This window comes from Protopterus annectens, chromosome 6.part0 (genome assembly GCF_019279795.1).
Source record: "Protopterus annectens isolate FY-2018-M chromosome 6.part0, PAN1.0, whole genome shotgun sequence".
NCBI classification, from domain to species: Eukaryota; Metazoa; Chordata; order Ceratodontiformes; family Protopteridae; genus Protopterus; species Protopterus annectens.
In genome coordinates this window covers 438,706,294-438,729,672 of record NC_056737.1, presented here as the reverse complement: position 1 = coordinate 438,729,672, position 23,379 = coordinate 438,706,294, and the positions used below count along the sequence as shown (strand labels likewise).

The 23,379-nt window shown below is 39.7% G+C and overlaps 1 protein-coding gene across 2 annotated transcripts in view; it reads right to left on the bottom strand.

The window, feature by feature from the left end:
* BAHD1 (bromo adjacent homology domain containing 1) overlaps positions 1-23,379 on the bottom strand; it is a 790,414-nt gene that overhangs the window by 170,843 nt on the left and 596,192 nt on the right. For both annotated transcript variants that reach the window (XM_044074179.1, XM_044074177.1), the window contains exon 5: positions 7,791-7,950. In XM_044074179.1, coding sequence (XP_043930114.1) covers positions 7,791-7,950 — 160 coding nt within the window. The remainder of the gene's footprint in view (positions 1-7,790; positions 7,951-23,379) is intronic.

Sequence of the window (23,379 nt, the reverse complement as noted above, 5' to 3'; positions counted from 1 at the left end):
TTAAAACTCTTGATTTATCTTATTTTTGAAGAATCAGTAGCACAGTACTTCAAAAACATGGATATGGTTTTACATGCAATACAGTCTCAAAAATGTAATTTACGAGAGTAGTTACTGTTGTGACAACTCTAAGAACTGAAAGGCATACACAGGTGAGTGGTTATGCTTTTTTTTCCCTCCTTCCCACATCACTTTAAGTTGGCTTAGTTACTGATGTACATTTGCTGCAGTCTCAAAAATGTTCTTAAGGGAAAGCATTTTGGTAGCAACTCACAGGGATTGAAAAAATATATATAATTAAATTGCAATACCCCCACCCCCCAAAAAAATTATGTTAAATGATTATGTGCTGGTTGCCTTTAATTTAGTTTCTATCATAATGTGTGTACGTACAAGTTTTATTTACTACACATTTCTATTTGTGCCATGTTTCAATTTGTATAATATATCCTCAGATTTACACCTTTGATCAAACAATGCCTAGCAGAGGCTCTGCACTGCATTTGTGTGCATGTAGCCTGATTCCTGTGTCAGAATGGTAGACTTCGGTTCCTGTTGTTATGGACACTGCTATACTTTTCTTTACACTATTCACACTTCCTATACCTTCTTACACTGCGTCATTTTCTGTTTGTGGTATTTATGCTTTCACTTTCATCAAAAGCTTTTTTTTTAACCTTTTTTGTGGATGTAGTTTACTGTTTATAATCATGAAATGTACTTAAATTTTAGATTTTACTGTAAGTTGCATCACAAAACTGAATCTGCAATATTATTATTACTATTATGCAGATTTACTACTATATTTGAATTGGTACTGCATTTCTGGTATTTAGTGTTTTTTTCATTGATTTGAGTATTTTTTGCTGGATAGTTTTCCCCTACCACCTAAGTAAATTTCAGATGTTGACAGTTTATTAGATTTTAAAGTATATCGGAGAGATGAGATCAGTCACAGAAGTCCAGGAGGGCTGCATTCATTTTCTTCATGTGGTGGAACAGATATAAAGCACAGGCACTTAACACACAGCAACTTCCCTGCACATTTTATAAAGGGGAACCACCAAGAGAAAAGATAAGGTATGATGGTGAGATAAACTGCCTGTTAGGTGCCACAGCTGTGATGAATGGGGAATGAACCCTTGGGTCTGAAAGTAGCAGCTGTTACATGAAGTAGAGAAATGGATATCACTCTCCACCTACTGAAACTATCTGGCTGGGAACAAGTTAGTGGCTAAGCAAGAACAGCCAGCAAAACTGGAGAAGAGTGAAAGGCAAATACCACAGAATTCATGGCATGGGTGAGAGTACCATGGTAAAAACCTCTAGCAGAACATCTAGTGAAAACACAGGGCCATGGCATCAGGCTGGGAACTAATGTGAAGGGATGCACCAAGTCTATAACGCAGTGACTGTCAGTGAAGGAAAGAAGAACTCGGACAGATAGATTTAATTCCTGGGTTGGCAATCATTTAAATTAACCAAGGAGGAAGGTATAGAACAGCAGCACAAACATCTGTATAGCTACCTTAAAATTATCAGCATAATTAATCCCATGTCACCAGGGAAAATATTAAAAAACAATATGAAATAAATGTTTAAACATTAGAAAGGTACACAGCGTCAGTGCAGATGAAGCAGAGCGGACCAAAACAAATCTGAAAAGCAAGGGGTATCATCAATGCCTAGTCTAATCAAAAAGCAACCTAATCATTTTACACTAAAGAAAAAAGGGCACTGACCTTAATTTTTGAAAAGAAAAAAAATGTCTGGAAGTTCTATTAGAAAAATGCCAAGTCAAATTAATGCTATTGACAGAGATGATGAATCTTGGGTACGTTGAATGATTTTACAGCAATGACAGTTGTCTCTAAAGATCCATTAATGAAGGAAAGTACCAGCTATCCTCGCTTGCAGCCGACATCACATACCAAGGACTTTGGTATTTTGGCCGACTGTGGGCTGCCGGGAGCCGGATAACCCATTTTGTAAGGACTGCAACAGTGAAACACGATTAACATCATGCTTTTACTGTTACAGTTTCAACTGCTTCTAAACAAGCTAAGGATGTAATTAAAACAACATAGTACTCATAATCAGGACTTTTATTACTGTGGTGGGTACACAGTTCCAGTCTTTTTTGAAAAGAAAAGATGCAACATTAAGTAAACTCTGAAATAAATTTATTCACAACATACTGTTCATTTGATGCCAAATGGGGCCTACCATGGGGAAAGTGTTCATGCTGATAAGGATTGGTTCAAATTTATTTTTACATCTAGATACAAGATTTGGTACACATGAACACTTAATTCAACTGATACTGTCCATGTGGCTACATTTAGTAGCTGTAACAATTTCTATGTAGGAAAAGCTGCATAAAGTCAAGCTCCACTGGAGAAGGTGGGTAAATCCTTGACTACTGCCCAAGTAGGTAGAGTTCAATTGGTGACAGAGATGTCTGCACAGCTGACCAGGGGAGGGAGGGCATGCCTATACTGAGAACGAGGGGTGCACTTGGTCCACTCAGTTTTGCATCCTCTTAAGAAGAGAGGCAGAGGAGGACAGCTCAAGGGTAGACATTAAGCTACTGAGTCACAAACACCATGCAAGAACATAGTTCTTGCCATGGTGAGGAGAGTCACTTATCCAGATTCTAGAGAAGAGGCGAGATATATATTATACATGCTCCTATTGCCGGGATGCCAGCTAGGTCACAAACCACTGCTGAGGCTGTCTGCATGATTGTCTCCTACTGGCCAGCTGTCACCTTCAGTGCAGAATATCCAGGAGAAGTGAATGAATTAGACTTGTGGACAGAGGGAGGTTTGATGGGCTGCAGGTGTAGAGCCAACAAGTATACAGAAACAAGTACAAAGAAACCGCTACAGTATGTGCTTAATAGCTATCAGGATTAGGAATAATGCCACCTTATATAAACGGGGTAGCGAGTGTTATGCTTAAAAGACACTTCTCTTTTTTGTAACTGATTGCAAAGATCATATGCAAAGGGGGTGATTTCAGTGGCCTGCTAGAACACCAGCAGTTAATACTGGCAACTCCTCGCAGACAAACTCATCCACCTGGTCTTAACAAACCGGTTACTGTGAAAAGGGTACTAAAGTTGGGGTCATCAAAGTAATATTAAAAAAAATCTGTATCCACTGAACCTTTTAACTCACTACATCTGCAATTTTATTTAATCTGTTAATTTTAAAATGTTTCTATATTTAATTTTAAACACTAATTCTATCGCTCATTTACTTACTAAGCAGACACCAACCAGGAACAATTACTTAGCATAACATTATTTTAATTAGTTATTTGAGTCTCATGATGTGTTCAAGGTTTTATAAAATGTGTCTGTTTTTGCACTCTAATTTGCAACTAAGAAGTCTCCAGTATAAGTGGGATAAAAGTGCTAAACATGATATAATAAAGTGCATGTTTTTCCCTTTTAAAGTCTATTTTCATTTTGTTTTACGTTGTGCTATAGTCACAGTTTTAATGCTTTTAATCATTAAAATTATACACTTACTCAGCTTACAGGGAGACTGATCCACTAAAGGCCGATGGACAAGCCAACCAAGCAAAGGGGGATAGTGGGAAGCCATTAGGCACCCAGATCAAAGGTGCTTCACATTTGTCAACTAACAGAAGTACATACAAAAATTATTTATAAAAGGTCAAATCTCCCACAATGCTTTGTATTTTACATTGGAGCACCTCTGTTGAAAGTCTTTAAAGTAGCGAATTACATATTCAAAACACTTTATTTAAATATTATCAGAGCAACATAAGTGCAGGACGACCAGACCAGTAAGAACCAATAAAGTGTATGTGTATGTACACACCTATATTTATACCCGTGTATCCTGTATGCATGTGTCTGCGCATGGTGCAGTAGCATAGCTATGGCAGGAAAAGAAGGGCAACTGCACCAGGCCCAAAGTGTTGGGGGAGAGCACGATCAGAAAATTCAGATCTTTCTTTAATACAACACTGTCTTTTATTCGCTGATATTGCATTTGCAGTCAAAAGTGGGCATTGTGGTGTTCCTTGTTTGGTGCAAACTGTAGCAAGCAGTTTGTTACAGCTTAAAACTAAGAGAGATTAACTAAAACCCGAGTGTTGTAGCGACTGGTGCAGGCAGGATATAAATTGTAGCAACTGTTTGTTACATAACTAGCAAGCAGTTTGCTACAGTTTAAAAGAAGAAATGATTTCTTTTCCAAATAAAATGAGCAGAAGGAGGTTGTCAGGCAAGGCACAGAAATGGTGCCTGAATGGCCGGGGTTGGGGGGGGGGGGGTCATGCATCTAGTTACCTTGTTAGTGTGCCAGTAGAAGGAACAGGTTGTTTTTTTTGGTCTGCAATGGGAGAGCAAGGGGTGGGGGTTACTGATCTAACTGTAATACACTGATCACTACACGGTAGCAATCCGCTTACTACACCGATTTTATTTTTTTGCTCACTTCTCACTTGAAGATCTAAAGGGTAGATTGCTTGTTTGTGGTACTGGCTGCATACATGTAAACTGTATTCATTTGAAACTGTATTATCTGCGTCTCTGTATATGTATACACACAGATATATACATATATATATATATATATATATATATATATATATATATAGAGAGAGAGAGAGAGAAAGATATATATATATATATATATATATATATATATATATATATATACACACACACACACACACACACACACACACACACACACACACACATATATATTTTACTTTAACATCTTGTCTGACAACTTTGTTACTAATATTATAAATGACAAGACACTATCTTAACTTGCAACATTTTCTGTATATACTGTTGATAATCAATATCTTGTTATTGTATTAAAGCCAACAACCTGTAATGTAGTTTCCTATTGCTGCAACTTTGTACCTCTATCATGTACATAATGTGCAGCTTTTCTCCCCGGGCATCCGCTGAAAAAGGACCTGCATCCAGTCAGAATTTCCTGGTAAATAAAATAAAAATAAATACACACACGCGCACGCACATGCACATATCATTCAGAAGCACGACTTTTCAAAAAGTCAAATTTCGTATGATCAATGATCAACTTTTCAGAAAGCTGAACTTCAGAAAACAACAAACATTTTTGCAGGTGTCTGCATATTATGCACATCAACTCTGAGATCGCACTACAATGGGAAAAAAGTGTAAATTCCCTGATTCCCACTGTACTGCAATCTCCCTTCAAAAGTTTTGACATTTTGGAACGTAGATCATGTGGTCACGACCATATGAGATTCAACTTTCTTAAGAGTTGAGCTTCAAATAGGACCTATAGACATACCTCTCAACTGTACAGTCTTGCACAGACTGTCCAAATCTTTGCCCATATTTTTGGTTAGGTTTTTCATAAAATTGTGGTTTTCTGACAATTAGTAGAAAATCATTAAAGACTGAATATAATGACAGAAATTTGAGTTTCAGATTTCATACCCTTCAGAAAATATATGCCAATACAAAACCTGTTATTCTATCAGTATTTAAAAATTGTCCCCATTTTTGGGCCTTTGTTCCACTTTTATTTATGGCTTTGTCCAGATTTCTTGCTCTAAGAGGTTCAGAGGTACATATATACATTATACGTATATACACACACACACACACACATATATGTATATATATATATATATATATATATATATATATATATATATATATATATATATATACATATACACACACACAAAAGTACAGGGCTATGTATAAACAGATACACATGCATGCATGCACAACACACTTAAAGAACACACAAAGATAAAAAGGTTTTGTTTTTTTGTCCTGTGTGGACAACTTTAATAACCTTACTAGCCGTATTATCATGTCCATCAAGCAGTTACCAGCATTTTACTGCATTGTTAACAATGCATCACCACCCTACTTATCCCCCATTAAAGAACATAACAGTGAAAAAAAAATGTTAATTTTGCAAACTACACACAAAATAAAACCTCTCAAAAAATGCCCACTTAAGCCAACAAAACCCTTAATTTGTTCACTGTATGAGTATAAATATTCTAAGGCATTTATTTTTGGTTTATAAAGCGCTAGAAGTTTTTCATTTTCAGAACATGGAGCTCAGTTAGGTACATATGTTTGGAGTAAGGAATTTATGGCAGACATGTTTCAGAGTTATAATTTGATGGGCAATTGTCAGTTGAATTGTTAGAGGAGTTTTAGACAGTTAAGGGATGTAAGAGCAGTACAGTGATGCTTACAGAATGGAGATCCTGTTGCAAATTTAGCAATTCTAATTGTAACAGGATTCAAGTTTATTTTTTTTAGAGTAGATTGAAGGTTGATTAATATGGGGGCACCATATAGTAAGAGAGGGTAGTACGTAAATAGAGGCCAATGTTATTTTAGTGGCTGGATCCATAACATTTATGTGTCGATGAAGCATTCCTAGTTTAAGATTAGTTTTTTTTTAATGAAAATGTGCATATGGAGATTGAAGGAACATTTATTGTCTATTGTTACCCCTAACAGTTTGGGGTACAGGGCCACTTCTATTTCTGTGTTACTAGGACAGTATGTTTTGAAGTCAATTGGTTGTATGTTTTGTGTGAAAAGAAGCAATTTGGCTTTGTTAGGCCTGTGTAAAGGTTGTGCATTGTTAAGCCAGGATTCAATGGATAAGAAGGCAGACTGGGTTATTTCCCCTAAGGTGGGTAATAGTATTGGAGGAGGAAATAAGAACTGAATCATCAGCGTATCGGATAAGGGTGCTTTGACAGGAAGTGGTATGTAGGTTACTTATAAGGATGGTAAAAAGAAGATGGACCATTGTGGAACTTCTGTTTTATTTGTTTGATATTGTGAGTGCGCTTTTCCATTTCCCGCATTGTTGTCCAGCTTGATAACCATTGTTGAGAAGTTTGAGTTAGACTGAAGGAAGAAAGTTGATGTAACAGTTCTGGATGTGAGACAGTGTTGAACGCTTTCAACAGGTCCAGAAATATTGATGAGACTAGTTGGCTGGACTCTCTGGATGTGTTAATTTTATCAGCAAAGGCTATTAGAGCAGATGTTGTGCTATGTCCTGGTCTGAAGCTGTGTTGGTTGGAGTGATTAGTCGGTTATGGTTAAAGTAGTCAAGTTTTAATGTACACATTTTTTCAAGAATTCTGGAGAGGGGAGACAAAATGGAGATAGGTTGATAGATGTCATTATATTTGCCTCCTTTGTGTAAATGGGTTATAATTAATTTTTTCCAGAGGGAGGGGACATAAGATTCAGAGATGGTTTTACTTATGAGAATCCATAAGAATCCCATCCATAAGAAAGGAACACAATTTTATAGGCATCGTTGTTGGGCATTCCTCTCCTGTTCTTTGGTAAGCAGCTAAATAATGTCTGCGTGCAGTTTTGACAAACGCTTTCTTACTGTAATCTTTTTTTTCAATTTACTGCTAACATGAGTAAGCATTCTACTGTGGAGAAATTTAATAGCACCAGTGAGAAAAGTATGACTTTCATATAACAAAGCAATTACTTGCAAGGTGCCCAAAATACACAAGTACAGCACTTCAGAATGCAGAAGCCCAACTACACCCTTCATATTCGAGATCTCTTGAGGTACGTTTCAGCTTTACACTTGGAAGATTGCAGATAAAGTATCATTTGGCTGTTGGTACGAATCCTAACAAATCTAAATAAAACCATCCTAGAGAACAAAATGATTTGCAAAGTACGCAGTACTTGGTTAGCCTGAAGGAGACAAACATTTTTCACTTTCTCTTACCTGTCTTCCGGTCTTCCCACAGGGCAGAGATTTTGGCCACGTATGGTAAAGATTTTTTCCGTGGTCCCGATTTCAATAAGACTGTATCCCGCACCCTGATGAGTTCCCCATCCCTCTCCACAGCTTGATAGCACTTCCGAATTGAAGGTTCCTGTTCATCCTATGGAAAGAAAAAAGTAATGCGAATCCTCTGCCACAATCAAGCACATTTACATGGTTGACCAAAGGAAACTGCCAAAACACTGCTAAAGCAAGCATCTAGTAGCTGCAGTCAATGTGTCTGAACAATCTTAGCCCCTATCTTCTTTGAGAACATCCTAAAAGTGCTCTAAAATTGTTGGCAGTGGGAAAAACTACTGGAGTTTAACTGTATGGACACAGGATGCTCCTAGTGTTCAAAGTCATGCAAAAAATGGAGAATAATGATTTGAAACTTCAGCTCCAATTAAACAAAAAGGCAACTAGAACAAGTAACAAGCTATCAGAATTTTAACTAAGCAAACATTTATCAGCTCAACTCTTATACAACGGGAAGCAGAAAATGTAAGCATCAAGACTGCAGATGGCTTAGATAAAGTAACATTTCTGTCTTTAAAACACAAATCTACGATTTGCGCCAAAGACTCAGAGTAATGGTGTATGGTGCAACACATGGGAAAAACTGGAGTACTGAATGACCCACATTTTGCCTTAAATCAGCAGCTCTGAAAACTTTAAATGTGTAGCAGCACGTAGTCTACAGCATTAAATCATCCCACTTATCGGAATGTCTGAGTGACCCTGCAAAATATGTTCAAATGCCTTGTCCCCTAGCATTTTCCACAGCAGGCCAACAGCAGTAAACACCTCTCTACCTCCATGAAGGCATGGAATGGTTTGCAGATAAAGTCCAGTCCTTTAACTGGCCACATCCTTTCCACACCTTAACCCTGTAGCTGATAAATGAAACAGTTACATAATCACTGTATAAGATGATACACAAGAAGGGTCACTGCAGTGGATAACCACTGGGACTTCCTCTTCTGATATCCTCAAGTTCAGCATATTTCTGAAACTCTACCTCCCACACATTGTGGTTTGTAGGTTTGTTATTAATGCAAGTTAGGACATCATACCCCAGACTAGGAGGGAATGTTCAGCCACAGGTTTCCTGTTCGACACCTATGCACTCAAGCAAGCATAACCTGGAAATGGAAAAAAAAAAAAAACAATTAATGCATAGCTGATTGACTTTTTAGTAAACGTTATCTCATGCTGGATGAGAATGCCTTATGGGTATAAGAGGAAATCAGAAGATTAAGTAGTACCCCCAACACAAGTCATACACATCTACTGTACCCAGTACTGAAGGCTCTTGGCAGCAAGTAACTTCTGCAAAAAAATAAGGGAAAAATTATACTGCCCTGGGATCTGAAGCTACAGAATGGCCAACAGGCAGGGCAGAAGGGGGATTTCTGAAGCACCAGTGTGCCAAAGGGAGACCTAACTTTACACATCATGGTCAAGTATTAATGCTTATTGAGGACATGAAATTACAGCCAAGTGCTTGGGACACTCGTTTTAATAATAAAAACATTCCTAAAGCAAGCAATGGAAGCAGTCATTTCCAACAGCAGTTAGTTCCAGATGGCAAAAAATGATCGCTATAGATAGTGGCCTGCACTGCAAGCCCCATCCCCTTACGTGAAGTGAACCACACAGGTAACTAATATTATTAATCTCATATACGCTCTTCAGGTAAATCCTGAATGGGTGGTACACATCCTAAGTGGGTCTATATCACGTTGTCGAACTCTTAAAAGTTCGACTGTCATATGGTCGACATCATATGAGCGAACTTTTAAAAGTTTGAATGTTTCAGCGGAGATCTCCAAACAGCATGGAATGGGAAGATTTCCCTTTTCTGCACTGTAGTGCAATCTCAGAGATGGTATATTTAAAGAGCGGGGGGTGTGGGGGTGCAGCCCCCCACATTGGGGGTGCAGGGGTGCTTGCCCCCTTCTTAAACCATTCAGGTAGCTTTTATTCTTTGGTTTATTTTTTTTATTACATTTTTTAACTTTTAAAAGTTCGATCATATAGTGTCGACCACATGATGTTCAAACTTTTAAAAGTTCGATTATGTAATGTAGACGCTCCTAAGTATGGTGGGCTTCCACTACTCTGAAGTCTGCTCCCAGAAAGTAAACAGATGTTTGCACAGGTTTAAGGAAAGTTCTGAAGCTACTTTTGGGTGGAAATAATAGTTAGTCCTAATGGATAGCCAGTTTTAATTCTGAAATAAACAAGAGTTCTCTAAAGATAATTATGTACAGCTCAACAGATGATGTGAGCAGAACAAAAAGCAAACAATAAAGCTTTCCATAGACCTGAAACATTACAGGTTTACAAAAGGTAAACATCTCATATTAATGGATCCCTTGTAATATAAAGGGGAGCACTGGACAAGAATGACATTTTGCATGTTAACAGATTTGGTTTCCAAAAAAGCATTTTCACAGAATGAGGGATTTGGGAATTTATGAACAGATCTTTTGAGGTATCTGGGTTTCCACAGACATGGACAATAGTAATACTTAATATCTCTAAAGTAGTTCAAGCAAGGGTAAAGTGTGGTTTATAAAGAGTTTGCTGCATGTATGTTGTATGCATGAGATGAACTTGGCAGAGTGTCCACTTTCACAATTACTACTTCCTTTACATTTAGATCAATTAGCCAGAGAGGGTCTATATTGTATTCTTGAAAGCCGACATTGTCGACACGAGAACAGCAAAAGTGCAGAACATTGAACGGGTAAATGGAAATCTCCGTAAGGGGAGATTTCCATTTACTTCAATGTAGTCCAGTCTCGGAGTTGGTATATTTACGTAACGTGGGGGGGGGGGGCACAGGGGGGGCTTGCTCCCCTGCCTACACCCTTTAGATTTTCTTTTTCTTTAATTTATTTTTATGAACATTTGAAATTTTAATAGTTCGATCAATAAAGGTCGACCTTTAGTGATTCGAACTATTAAACATTCGATGTTCTAATATAGACCCGCCAGAGACACAAGACTATCAAACATAATTGGATATAAATGGAGAGACACTAACGAAAGCATAACCCTTTTGCACACAACACTATAAAAGTTATCAACATGACATAAAATTGTACTTTGTAAACATTTTATTAATATAGCAGGCTATATAGTAAATGAAGCAAAAACAAAGGTTATAGTAATGAATTATGCGCAGACACGACTTGGTACAGAAATTTTCCAAGTTTCATTTTGTCACAACTCCGCATGAGAGGCTTTGGTTGAAATGTGATGTTGAGAAAGAGGCTAAATAAATGCAAGAAGAAAGTACTCAAAAGAATATTCATAACCTAAGATTGTGGAAATTGTTATTTACAGACATTGACGATAACATACATGTGATTAAAATGTTTTTGGACCCACTGGTTCTTTATGCAGGTCAGGCTTGCATGTATCTATCAAGTGATTACATATGGAAGAATATAAAATAGGCCCACTGAAGGAAGAAATGCATTTATTAATTTATTTGTAATTTGCTACTGGTAAGGTCTGATGACCAAGTCATGCAAGACCTGTTTGCAGCAGAGGCCTGGGGAGAAAACTCCATAAACATATCTAGTGAAAGAAAAAACAACAAAGATTATAGCAGACACTTTGTGAATACAAGCAGTATTTGAAGTATAGTAATTACAGATTCAACATAAGAGTGTAAGGTAACATCTAGCAAAGAAATCACAGTACTGGGAGCAAATAATTAGAGCGACAGAAAGGTAACAGAATGAGAAGAGGTCACGAAGACGAATGGACTACAGGCTAGACACTGACCTCCCTTATCAAAGACGGATATCACAGTACAGCCAAAGAGAAACGGTTATGGGAATCCTAAGTGAAAGGCCTGCTCTGGTATAGTTTTTAGCCAAATCTAGAACAGAAGCTGCTGTTAAAAAGGGATAATTAGTAGGGCATATAAAATATTGCATGACAACTATAGGAATCAATTAGAGGAGGTTAGAAAGGATTGGGATAAGAGACTGGGTAAGCAATTCACAAAGAAACAATCACAGGATGAAAGCAACAAGGTCTAGAATATTTAGGATTTTTGCTTGGAAGTGCTTGCATAGGTATTTTTAGATCCCAGGGAGACTGCAAATGTTGGAGGTGTGATGGGGAGAAAACATCTAACTGGAAACATATTTTTTGGGAGTGTAATGAGTTGGAAGACGTTAAAAATTCCCTGCAGACTACTCTGTCAGAAATACTGGGTGAGCAAACTGGTGTAACTAAGGAACGTATTTTTTGAGTTGTGATACAGAATCTGAATTGCCTAGACATAGTAAGTCCTTGCTGACTTTTAATTCTGGTGGCTGCAAAAAAAAGTAATTACTAGAAAATGGGAATCAAAGTCTAAACAAGCCATATAAGTAGTGAACATAATAACAAAGATAAAATAACTGGAAGTGGGACCTTTGGAAAAAAGAGCAAATTACATACAAAAAATGGGAATTGTGAGGAGAAGGAACGAAGTTTAAGGGATGGCAGGAACTGAATGAGCTATGCAATGTTTGATTGGCAATGACTATACAGAAGACTATATCTGATGTATAATGTTTGCAAATGAAACTATGTAAATGTGGTTTGTTCCCATTTACATAACTGTATGACTGCCTGTGTCATAAGAGAATTCAATAAAGATATTTTTGTTTAAAAAAAAGACTAAGGTAACATACATAAAAGTAACAAACATCAACAGTTGCAGCTGCACACTTAAGAGTAAACATCAGTGGAAGATAAAATCCATCCACTGTGGACAGAGTAGCAATGCAATGAAATGAAGCAATCTGAAAACAAATTTGTAATCAGCAGTTGCTGCAATATTCTTAAAAGAAACATTAAGTTTGAAAAATATACCCTCTACAAATAGGTTGCCATAAGTGGTCAGATAAGAAGTTAGACATACTTGCTATTAAGACTATGAAGGGGAAGGTTAAGGATTTAGTCACAAGAGGAAGGATGGAGCTAGACAGAAGGTGGAAGACATTATCTGGTAAACAGAAGAGAACAATGACTAAACACTGGAATCAGAAAGCAGAGCAGACTAGGTTGATGACCTGAAGAAGCACAGGTACAGTATCACTCGAGTAGGGTGTGCTGGAATATAATGCGCTAGGAATTAGGGATACAAGTTCTAACCGGACTAGAGTGGAGGAAGAGGGCTGGCCGGAACTGATTAGGTGGGTAGTAAATTTTACACAAAGTAATGGGACATGAATGCAATTGATTTCAAGATTATATAAGGTGTTGGAATTGCGTTAAAAGGAAGTTATGTACTCACCATAACGTTCCATGTGAGTTGTTCAATTTGCTTTCATTCTTACTGATGGGTTTGGAGCCGATCCTTGGCTCCAAGTTGGCCTACTACAAAGCTCAAGGTCTTCAGACAGCTTCAGACAGTCCCTATCCCATGACAGACCTTGAGTTACCTCAGATCTTGTTTGTTGCCTCTAGTAATACCATATGCCATTCTATCACTTTTTTTTTAGGTAAAAACCATAGAAAGACAAAGCAACCAGGATAAAACTAGTACCTCAGACCTCGAAAAAGGAGGGTGGGAAGTAAGAATGAAGGAGAGATGAACAACTCACATGGAATGTTATGGTGAGTACATAACTTCTTTATGTGAAGTTGTTCTATCTTGCAGTTCATTCTTACAGATGGGTAACGTCCCAAGCACCATCTTTCTCGGATGGCTCACAGTAGTATGTTTTTCAGGACAGTAGAACCAAAGGAGGATAGTGTTGTTTTTGCCACTGGTATACCTTTCCTAGAATCTGAAAAGGAAACAAAATATTGTTCTGATCATCTGAATTCTTTGCTTCTATCCAGGTAAAAAATGAGCTGTCTGTGAACATCAAGCTTGTGCAGCATATACTCTAAGTTGTTGGTATGTTTGGGGAAACACTGGTAAATCTATAATTTGGTTAAAGTTAGCTTCAGTACAAACTTTAGGTAAGAATGAAGGATTTGTTCGTAGTGAAACTCTGTCAGCATGAAAAACCAAATACTGAGGTTTTATGGACAAGGCCTGTAGCTTCGATATTCTTTGGGCAGATGTGATAGCTACTAAAAAGATAGTCTTCCAAGACAAAAATTTCAAATCACATGAAGAAGCTGGCTCGAAAGGTGGGAGAATAATGCGTGAGAGCATAAAATTTAGGTTCCATGGGGTATAAGGGGATTTAACTGGTGGTCTGAGGTGGAAAGTACCTTTGAGAAAGGCTTTGGATAGTTTGTGTGACATTCTGTTCAATCCTTCAATACCAAGATGAAAATTAGAGATGGCGGCAAGCTGTACCCGAATTGTAGCTGCTGCCGCTTCTTTGTTGAAAATCATAGTCAAAAATTCTAATATAGAAGAAATGGGGGCTTGGTAGGGATCAATGTTATTCTGAGAAGTTCATATAGAAAATCTCCTCCATTTGCTAAGGTACAACTTCTTAGTAGAGGATTTATGAGAAGATATTAAAATATGCTGCATTTCGTTTGAGAAGTTATGGAACCTGGCTATGTTGGGAATTGTAGCAGCCAAGTTGTCAATTTCAGGGACTGAAGGGAGGGATGAAGAGTCCACGATGAATGCATCAGAAGGTCTGGAACTAGGTCCAGAATCTAAGGCTCTTCCAACAGATGAAGTCGAAGGAAGGGGAACCAAATCCGATGAGGCCAATGAGGGGCTATTAAAATGATGGTCCTTTCCAGGGCTTTTGCTTTCTGTAGTACTTTGGGTATCAAGGGAATTGGTGAAAAAGCACAGAGGAGACCCGGAGGCCAATCGTGTATGAGTGCATCTCTTGGGGAAGTTCCCGGAGGGGGAATCAGGGCAAAGTAGCTTCTGCATTTTGTGTTCATGGGGGAAGCAAAAAGACTGCAGCAAGGCTGGCCCCATCTGCGGAATATTCTCTCTGCTATATCTTTTTTGAGGGACCACTCATGAAGCAACAAAAATTGTCCTGCTCAGTTTGTCTGCAATCACGCTGGATTTCCCTGGGATGTGCATTACTATCAGAAAGCGCTGGGTGGATGTAGCCCACTGCCATACTCTTAGGGCCTCTCGACAAAGGGGACAGGATCTGGTTCCTCCTTATTTGTTCAAGTACCAGACCACGGACATGTCTGTCTGAATCACAATTGTCCCCAGAGGGAGAGAGTCCTGAAAGTACTGCAACGTCAAGAGTACCGCTCTCATCTCCAGGACACTGATATGCAGATGTGTCTCTTGTTCAGTCCATGTGCCTTGGGCTGTTCTTCCCTGAAAAATCCCCCACACCTGATCAGGGAAGCATCCGTGGTCACTGTGGCCGATGGTGAGGGTAGAATAAAAGGACAACCTATCGTTACTTGAAACGTGGTCAATCACCACTGAAGATCCTTTTTGCATGTGTTTGTTACAATAATGAGATGAGACATTGGGAGCTCATGATAAGACCATTGTGTGAACAGCAGCCATTGTAGAATCCGCATGTGCATGCAACCCAACGGAATCGCTATTATTGCAGCTGCCAACATCCCTAACAACTTTAGCACTTCTGATGCTGGAACCTTTTCTTTGGATAAGATTTTTGAATTTGCTGACTAAGTAGTAATATCCTTTCTGATGGAAGTTTTAAAGTGGTCGTGTCCAATTCTGCTCCGATAAAAATATGTTGAGATGGTGACAAGGCAGATATTTCTGAGTTTATTGTAATGCCCAGTTGATTGCAAAGAGCAAGAGTGGTGTCCCCGATTAGCTGATGCTTGGTGGTGGCAGTGATGAGCCAATCGTCTAGGTACGGAAACACATGGAATCCCAAATGCCTCAGGTGAGCCGTGACCACTGCCATACATTTGGTGAACACTCTGGGGGCTGTACTGAGACCAAAGGGCAGGGCTCAAAACTGGTAAAGATTGGCTCCCAGCCAGAAGCGCAGATGATCCCTGGATGGTCTGGCCATTTTGATATGGTAGTACACATCCAGGAGATCTATTGAGCACATCCAACTGTCTTTCCCTAAGAAGGGAAGTATCAACTGAAGCGAGACCATTAAGAACTTCTCCTTCTTGACAGATCTGTTAAGTCTGCTGAGGTCCAAAATAGGTCTCCAGTCCCCTGTCTTTTTTGGAACTAAAAAGAATCCTGCATAAGTTCCGGATCCTGTCTGGTCTGCTGGGACTGGTTGGAGAACTTTTTCTTAGCAACGTTTGGACCTCTACTGTTGCTTGTTCCCTGTAACTGAGTGGAACGTCTGGGATTTTTGCTGTCATTGGAGGGGGGATGGGGAAGGGAATAGAGTATCCTCTGGAAACTATACTTGGTACCCAGTTGTCATTTGTTATTTTGAACCAGGTGTCTGGATACAAAGATAAGCGACCCCCGACTGCCTCCAGAGTAGGACAGTCAGGCCTCCTTTCAGGAGCGCTGGTAGGGCTTCCCAAAGAACTGGTCTCTCTCCTCCCTGGTTTTGTGGACCCCCTCTGCCACATAGGTGGCATCTTCCATTATTGCCCACTCCTCTGCCACTGGAGGGGGGTTCACCACGTGTGGCCAGAAAGGCTCCTTGGGCTTTTCGGAACCACATCTTTCCTCCCCTTTGACCCTTGGGCTACGGTCTAGTAGGGGTGAAAAAACAGACTCCAAAGGCAGACAGTCTTTCCTTCCTGCTCACACCTGGTCAAAGTTTCCTTAACTTTAAGCCCAAAAAGGGATGAGCCATCAAAAGGGGTGTTGATAAAAAATGACTTAAAGGGCTCCGCAAAGAAACATAAGCACATCCAGGAGTGTCTCCTGAGAGCAATTCCTGTACCCGCACTGCCCTACTTGTTCCATCAGCTGCATATGAGATGAGACGCATGGACGAGTTCACTATGGAATTAAGGGTAGCAAGCTGGGAGGCAACTTTGTCTGAAGCTCCTTCAGCTGCCATACCCTGAAGAGCATCTCCAACTCTTTTAGGAGGTCTCTTTGCAGTCTTGTGAAATGAGTAAGACAGTTCAGTGAACGCATGGCAAAAGTCACTGAACTATACATGCACTTCCCATATCTATCCATGATCCTAGAGTATCTGTTAGGAGGATGGACAGTGGAAGAAGTTTCTGACATCTCCTTTTTGGCGGCTGCCGCCACCACCATGGCATCAACAGGCACTCCCTTAGTGAGAAAAGACTTATCCTGAGGGGCAGAAATAAATGTATTGGGCCTCCTAGAGACAGGCTCCATGGTACCCAGAGAATCCCACGCCCTTCATGAAACCATCTCTATGAGCTCATTGAAGGGCGGAGACACCCAAGAGGTGGAGGGTTGAGACCTGAAAGCCTTCAGGAGGACAGACTCATCTTCAGTAGGGTTGGTGGGCTTCCAGCCACCCCTCTGCTTAAGAATTTCTAATATATCTGCAAATGAGATATCTTCAAAGGGGGTCCGTGGGAACCCTTCTGATTCATCTAAGTTGGTGTCAGATGTGAGAGACTCCTGCAGGGAGTCTAGATGCTTCCTCTTGCAAATTCTCTTCCTGGGAACCTCATCAGTGGGAACTTCTGGTGAGGTCTCGGAAGAGCATGGGCCACCCAGTGGGACTTCGAGGCTCAGGGTCTCTATGCTTCAAAGGGATATGTGAGTAAGACGTAGACATAGGCGCTTTTGGGGAGGAGGTAGTTGGTCCTGAAGTTGTGGATGTCCTGGGGGACATTATTCTCCTCATGGCCTCAAAGGCACCTCTGCTCTGATGAGAAGGAACTGATGGATCTGAACAAACTGATCCCTTCGGCACTGGAACAGTGGGCTCCGATCCAGAGGTAGGAGCCAAACTCATCCGAGCAGAGGCCCTGAAAGGCAAAGTCAGTACAGACAGTTCAGTCAGACTATCCTCCCTGGACCCGACTGGCGAGTGCCGGCTCCTAGACTCCTAGGGGCGCTAAGGAAGTCTGACTAAACTTAACTGATGGCACTGGAAAAGGTGTCGGCTCCGAAAGCTCCACAATCATAAGGCCCAACTCCTCCGGCTCTGATAGACCGGTATGGCTCACAGGAGGAAAAGTAGTAAATGGAATCACAGGTTTTGGTTATGAAACCACTTTGGTCAGAGCCGATAAAAATTTAGCAAATGCTGGTGCCTGTAGCAACTTCTGTACCACATGATCCACATCTAAATCGGATAGGCTAATCGAGGACAGAGATGAATGTATGGAGAGTGGTACCGACTGGAGCATAGGTGATTTCAGTACTTCAGAGACCAGTTCTAGAACTGGGGACCGGCTCCAAAAAGACAGAACGCTCGGCTCTGAAAGCTGTGGAGCCGACATTGACGGTTTCTTAGATTTTGACGAGTCAGATGATGAATCCTTAGAGGACTTGGAAGACTGGCTAGTTTTATCCTGGTCACTCAAAGCTCAAAGAAGATTTTAGAAGTCCACTATCAATCAATTTTCTTTTCCTTTCATGTAGTACTCTGCTAGAAAAGGAATGGCAGATGGAGCAACTTTCTTGCAAGTGCAAGGCTCCCAGACAATAGACACAATTTACATGACTATCAGTCACTGACATCTTTTGTCCACACTTTGGACATTTTTTAAATCCAGACTTGGGATATTTATCTTTGTCTTGGTCAGCCATGAAACTATCCAACTGTACACAATGCAAACTTGTAATATCAATAAAGAATGCCCACAAACACACACACACAAACACAGATTTTTAGTAATTTTAAACTACAGAATAATATATAAACAGTAAGCAGCCCTTAAAAAAAAACAAATGGGCTGTATATGGATAAATGTGAGCTAACTATAACTGTATAAACACATCCACACACAATTTCTAAAGTCTATAATGCTTATTAAAGCTATCCTAATATCTATATAAAGGCACACCAAAGAAGGGAAAGGGAATACTAAAGGCCTATAAAAAACGAAGACCAAAAGAAGTATAATAAATATCAGAATTAAGTTAAGCTATTGATGTTCTAAAGATCTAAAGTTATAACTATCTATACATATAAGACAGAAAATAGGAATTTTGAGAAAAATTATGATATACTGGCCCGAGCTGTGACAGGAAACCGCCAATCTATTGCAACGGCAAACTAGATCCGAGGTAACTCAAGGTGCATCATGGGAAAGGGACTTGGCCTCGAGCTGTCTGAAGACCCCGGGCTTTGTGGTAGGCAGACTAAGAGCAGAGGATCGGCTCTGAACACATCTGTAAGAATGAACAGCAAACAGCAAGACAGAACAACTTCACATCGTGGTTTCTCATATTCTAAGGTTATGTGGGAAAACAGCCAGTGGAGTAGAATGCGTGTGATCCCAAGACAGGTTAAAAGGCATCTCAAAATCCAAGATTTTTGATGGAGATGCCTGTATAAATACATTCACACCCCAGTCAAAGTAGCTTAAATGCACCAAGGTGCAGAGAACGATTAATGGAGATGGGAGAGAGGACATATGGACAAATGAAGATGGGATAGAGAAGACTGGACACTTATTTTGAGGATTAAGCCAAGTTGAGTGGATATAGGCAGGACCTCTAAGAGCTGGCAGAGTAAGCTATTTATTAATTTGGATTTGACTTTACAGGGAACTGCCAAGAGACAGGAGGACGCTATGCACAAGGAGGCCCTAGTACAGATTATAACAGTAGTGGGAAAGAAGAACACAGAGTGGTGGAAGTTAAGGGACCTGCTAACGACAGGAAAATTTAACAAGGTGATGGGAGATCTGACAGAGATGAAGAGTGAGTGACAAAATTAGTGAACAAACAAAACTTTTTAAATGTCTGGCCACACTCAATGACACATATGGACAGGTGGAGCTGGGTCAGCACAGTGGAGGAGGGCTGAGAGAAGGTGTACAAAAAGGCAGGGGTGAAAGGGATGTTTGGAGCTTTTAGCAGCTTGAAAGGGTGGTAGTTAGTCAGGGCACTGATGTTCCCTAGTAGGCAACCTACCTGTGTGCCCCTTCCTCAGTTTAGTAGGCCCTATGCAGCTGCTTGGCAGTCAGATGGCATATCAAAGGTTAATATGCACAGAAAGAAGGTTAAAATTAAGTGCTTAATGAAGAGACGGACTTGATTTAAATTAAAGGGCTCAGGCACTCTAAAGTAATCTGACAGTGATGCTTGTCAAATCAGCTAATAGTGGTACTATGATGACGAAAGAATATGTAGGCTAACCCACCTACTGTAATATATGAAAGTAAATGTTTAAATGATTTGAGTTTAAAGCTGCTGATGGTATGTTGGTTTATATCTAGTAAGCTCCGTTTGTGGAATATAACTGTATTACTACATTTTTAATATTAGGAAAAAAAAAGAAAGGAATGTATCAGTGAATACTGTGAAAATCTGTGTCCTACCAGTGATGGTAGAAATATGAAATAAACCTCTCAGCCACCATGAGGCAACAAAGATGAGCTTTGTCTTTCAGCTTTGTCTTTCTTCTCTGAAATGTGAAGGCACAGAATACGAGAGAAATGATGAGTCTTTTCTTATTTATTCAAATCTCCCATACTACAGGGAGCTTCTATCCACTTCACAACAAAAAAAGGATAACAGGATATTCTGACCTTATTTCCATTTTATTTCAAAACAGAAGTACTGAAACCTGTTCCATTTTATAGCCTTTTCAAGGAAGTGTTGTAGATAATTCAGACTTGCCTTATAAACAGTTAATTTATAACAGTATACTAACAAAAATTATACAACCTTGTTTTGTTGGCCATTTTACAAACCAGATCATATAGCACCTTTTACACCATATAAATTACAAAAATATTCTTTGAATGAAGTGTGTAAAACTTGTCACGCATGCAAACCACTTCAAAATTTAGAAATTCAGTTTTGCTACTTAAATTTGTTCACACAAAAAATGAAAGCCTATGTAGTATTCTTCATGCCCACCAGATGTCAACAAAACACTGTAAAAAGTCTAATAACATTATAAGTGATGCTATTAAGAACTTGTAACATCAAATCAAGAGGCAACAGTCTAAACAGAAAAGGGAGAAACAGACCGGTTTAGCACTGGTAAAGATGTATGACACGGCTGCTTACTTTACCCATACCAGTGTAAGTGATATGCAGAATAAACCAGAGAAGCAGGACCGCCTGAAGAGAATCAATTCGTGAAAAGAACGGTCAACAATATTCACTACAAGAATAACTTGGGAGGGACAAAGGGGACAGATGTTAGGTGTTAAGGGGTGCAACTGCCAGGTGCTGATGGTTTAGAAGCGCAGAACCATCATTCACAAATGAGTGTCAATACTAAATTTGCAGTCATTGGCTGAAGTGCTTCATGCGTTATAATTTAATAGCAGCAAGCCACTCTCAGAACAAGAGCTTTTTCCAGGTAGTCCTCCATTTTGAGTTGAGAAGGATGCTAGTTTGGGTAACTACATCGGGTACCAGATGATAAAGCTATGGTTCTGTTCTTCTCTGTAATGAAGATACCACATCACGGATGAAAACGATATAAAATGCCTGATTATCAAAATTAAAACAATCTCAAAATGGGTCTAGAAAAAAGCACTCAACTTGTAAAATCAATAGATTTATTCTAAATGAAGAAGTAGAAACAGCTGACAGCTTCAGACTGCTTGGGCTTTCATGCATTTGACATATGAAGAAAAAGATAATTAAAAAAAAAATACAATGCTTGACAAGGCTGAAGGTCAATAAACAAGACAATGGCCCACAATGCAATGGAATGACATTAACTTCAGCAATGGATTGATTAGTTAATCTTACTGAAGACAGAACACAGTTCAGAACAACTATTAATAGAGACACCACAAGACGGCATCAACTCAATAGCACGTAATAGCACTGGGGAAAATGCATTCATTGTCTACAACTCCTTGTCCTGGAAGCAAGGGAGGAACACATTTATTTGCAGTTTGTTAACCGGGAAAGTCCACTGGGCTGAGAGGAGCCATTTTTCAATGGAGGCCCGGGGAGAAAAGCTCCATGTACAGACATACAAAGCAAAAATCAACAGAAGTTGATACAAAATATTACAAATGCAAAAATCAACAGAAGTTAATACAAGGTATTACACAGTTTAAAAGTAATAAAGATGTAAAAAGATTTGTGTAAAATGCAATAATAGATTCTGCACCAATATGGGATAATAAGCATTCTGTTGTATGTGGAATGCAAATGCCTATACTATCTAATGCACAAAGAGGGTAAGTAAATGTAAGAGAAAAGGGAGGTGGAAAAAACAGCATGGCTAGTGTTAAGTAGAATTTTGGGGGAGAAAGACTGAAGAAAGTGGAAGTAAGTATGTGGAAGTTAGGAGGGGAGAGCAGGAGCACTCCCAGGTAGATCTGGGAATATTTTCCATGCAAGAAACAGATAAACTCCAGTATGCCCCCCCCCCCCACACACACACACACACACACACACAACATCCTGAACAGACAGGACTCCCTTATTTTCATCCCTAGAAGAGAAATGGACCTTTAAATATGAGTAATCAATCACAACATTGACTACCCCCAGAAAGTGAACAGCTGTAAGAGCAATGCCTTGCCTACTCCTGACTGCTACTCACTGCTCTGCTGCATGAGGGTATAAAAGCAATGCCGCCCTGGTTTTTTTTTTTTTTCATGTACTGCATTCACATCCTGTCTGCAAGACACCAGCAGAATCTGCAATGGGCTTAGTTAGAAAAACAGAAACCCCACAATGAGACAGGTGGAAATCAAATGGCACTCAATAGTTTGATAAAAATTGTCTGATATAAGCAGATCTAGGACAGTCTGCTGGCTTTGCAGCCACAGCCCACTTGCTGTTCGTGTAAGACTCTACTTCCCAAGAATCTGCAATACTCCGGAACACTGGTGCTGTCACGAAGTCCAGGAGATGGAGGGTTGAAGCCACGACCTCTATTGCAGCGTCATCCAAGTCACCAAAGCTATACTCAGCCTCTACGAGGGCAGGAATGAAAGACATCAAAGCAGTTAGTACCTCTGCCCCAGTAAAAGTAATCTTTGTGGCTAGGAAAAGAAAGGAATTCTCCCAGTTTATGGGGATGCCACGGGTCTGAAAAGTACAGTTTTGTACCTACCATAAATGTAGATGTTCGAAGATCCACATTGCTGCAGTCCTTACACTTGGGTAATCCGCTGTCCTCGGTCGGCCCGAATATCAAAGTATAAGGCTGACGTCGGTCAGGGCGCATTTGACTGACGTCAGAACGTCAGGGTACAAATGCGCATGACCGACGTCATATCCTCAGTCTTTTCTTGCCCCAGATGTCAGAAGACCCTAAAAATAAAGGTCAAAACCAAAAGACAGCAAACAACCAACCAACCACCCTTGCACTAACTATATGTACAATATATACAATATACACAAAATGTACAACCCAACCCACACAACCACCTCTAACTACAGAGGGGAAGGAGGGAGGTATTGACTGCAGCAATGTGGATCTTGAACATCTACATTTATGGTAGGTACAAAACTGTACTATGTTCTTCATCTCACATTGCTGCAGTCCTTACACTTGGGTAGAATCCCAAAGCAGAGGTAAGGGAG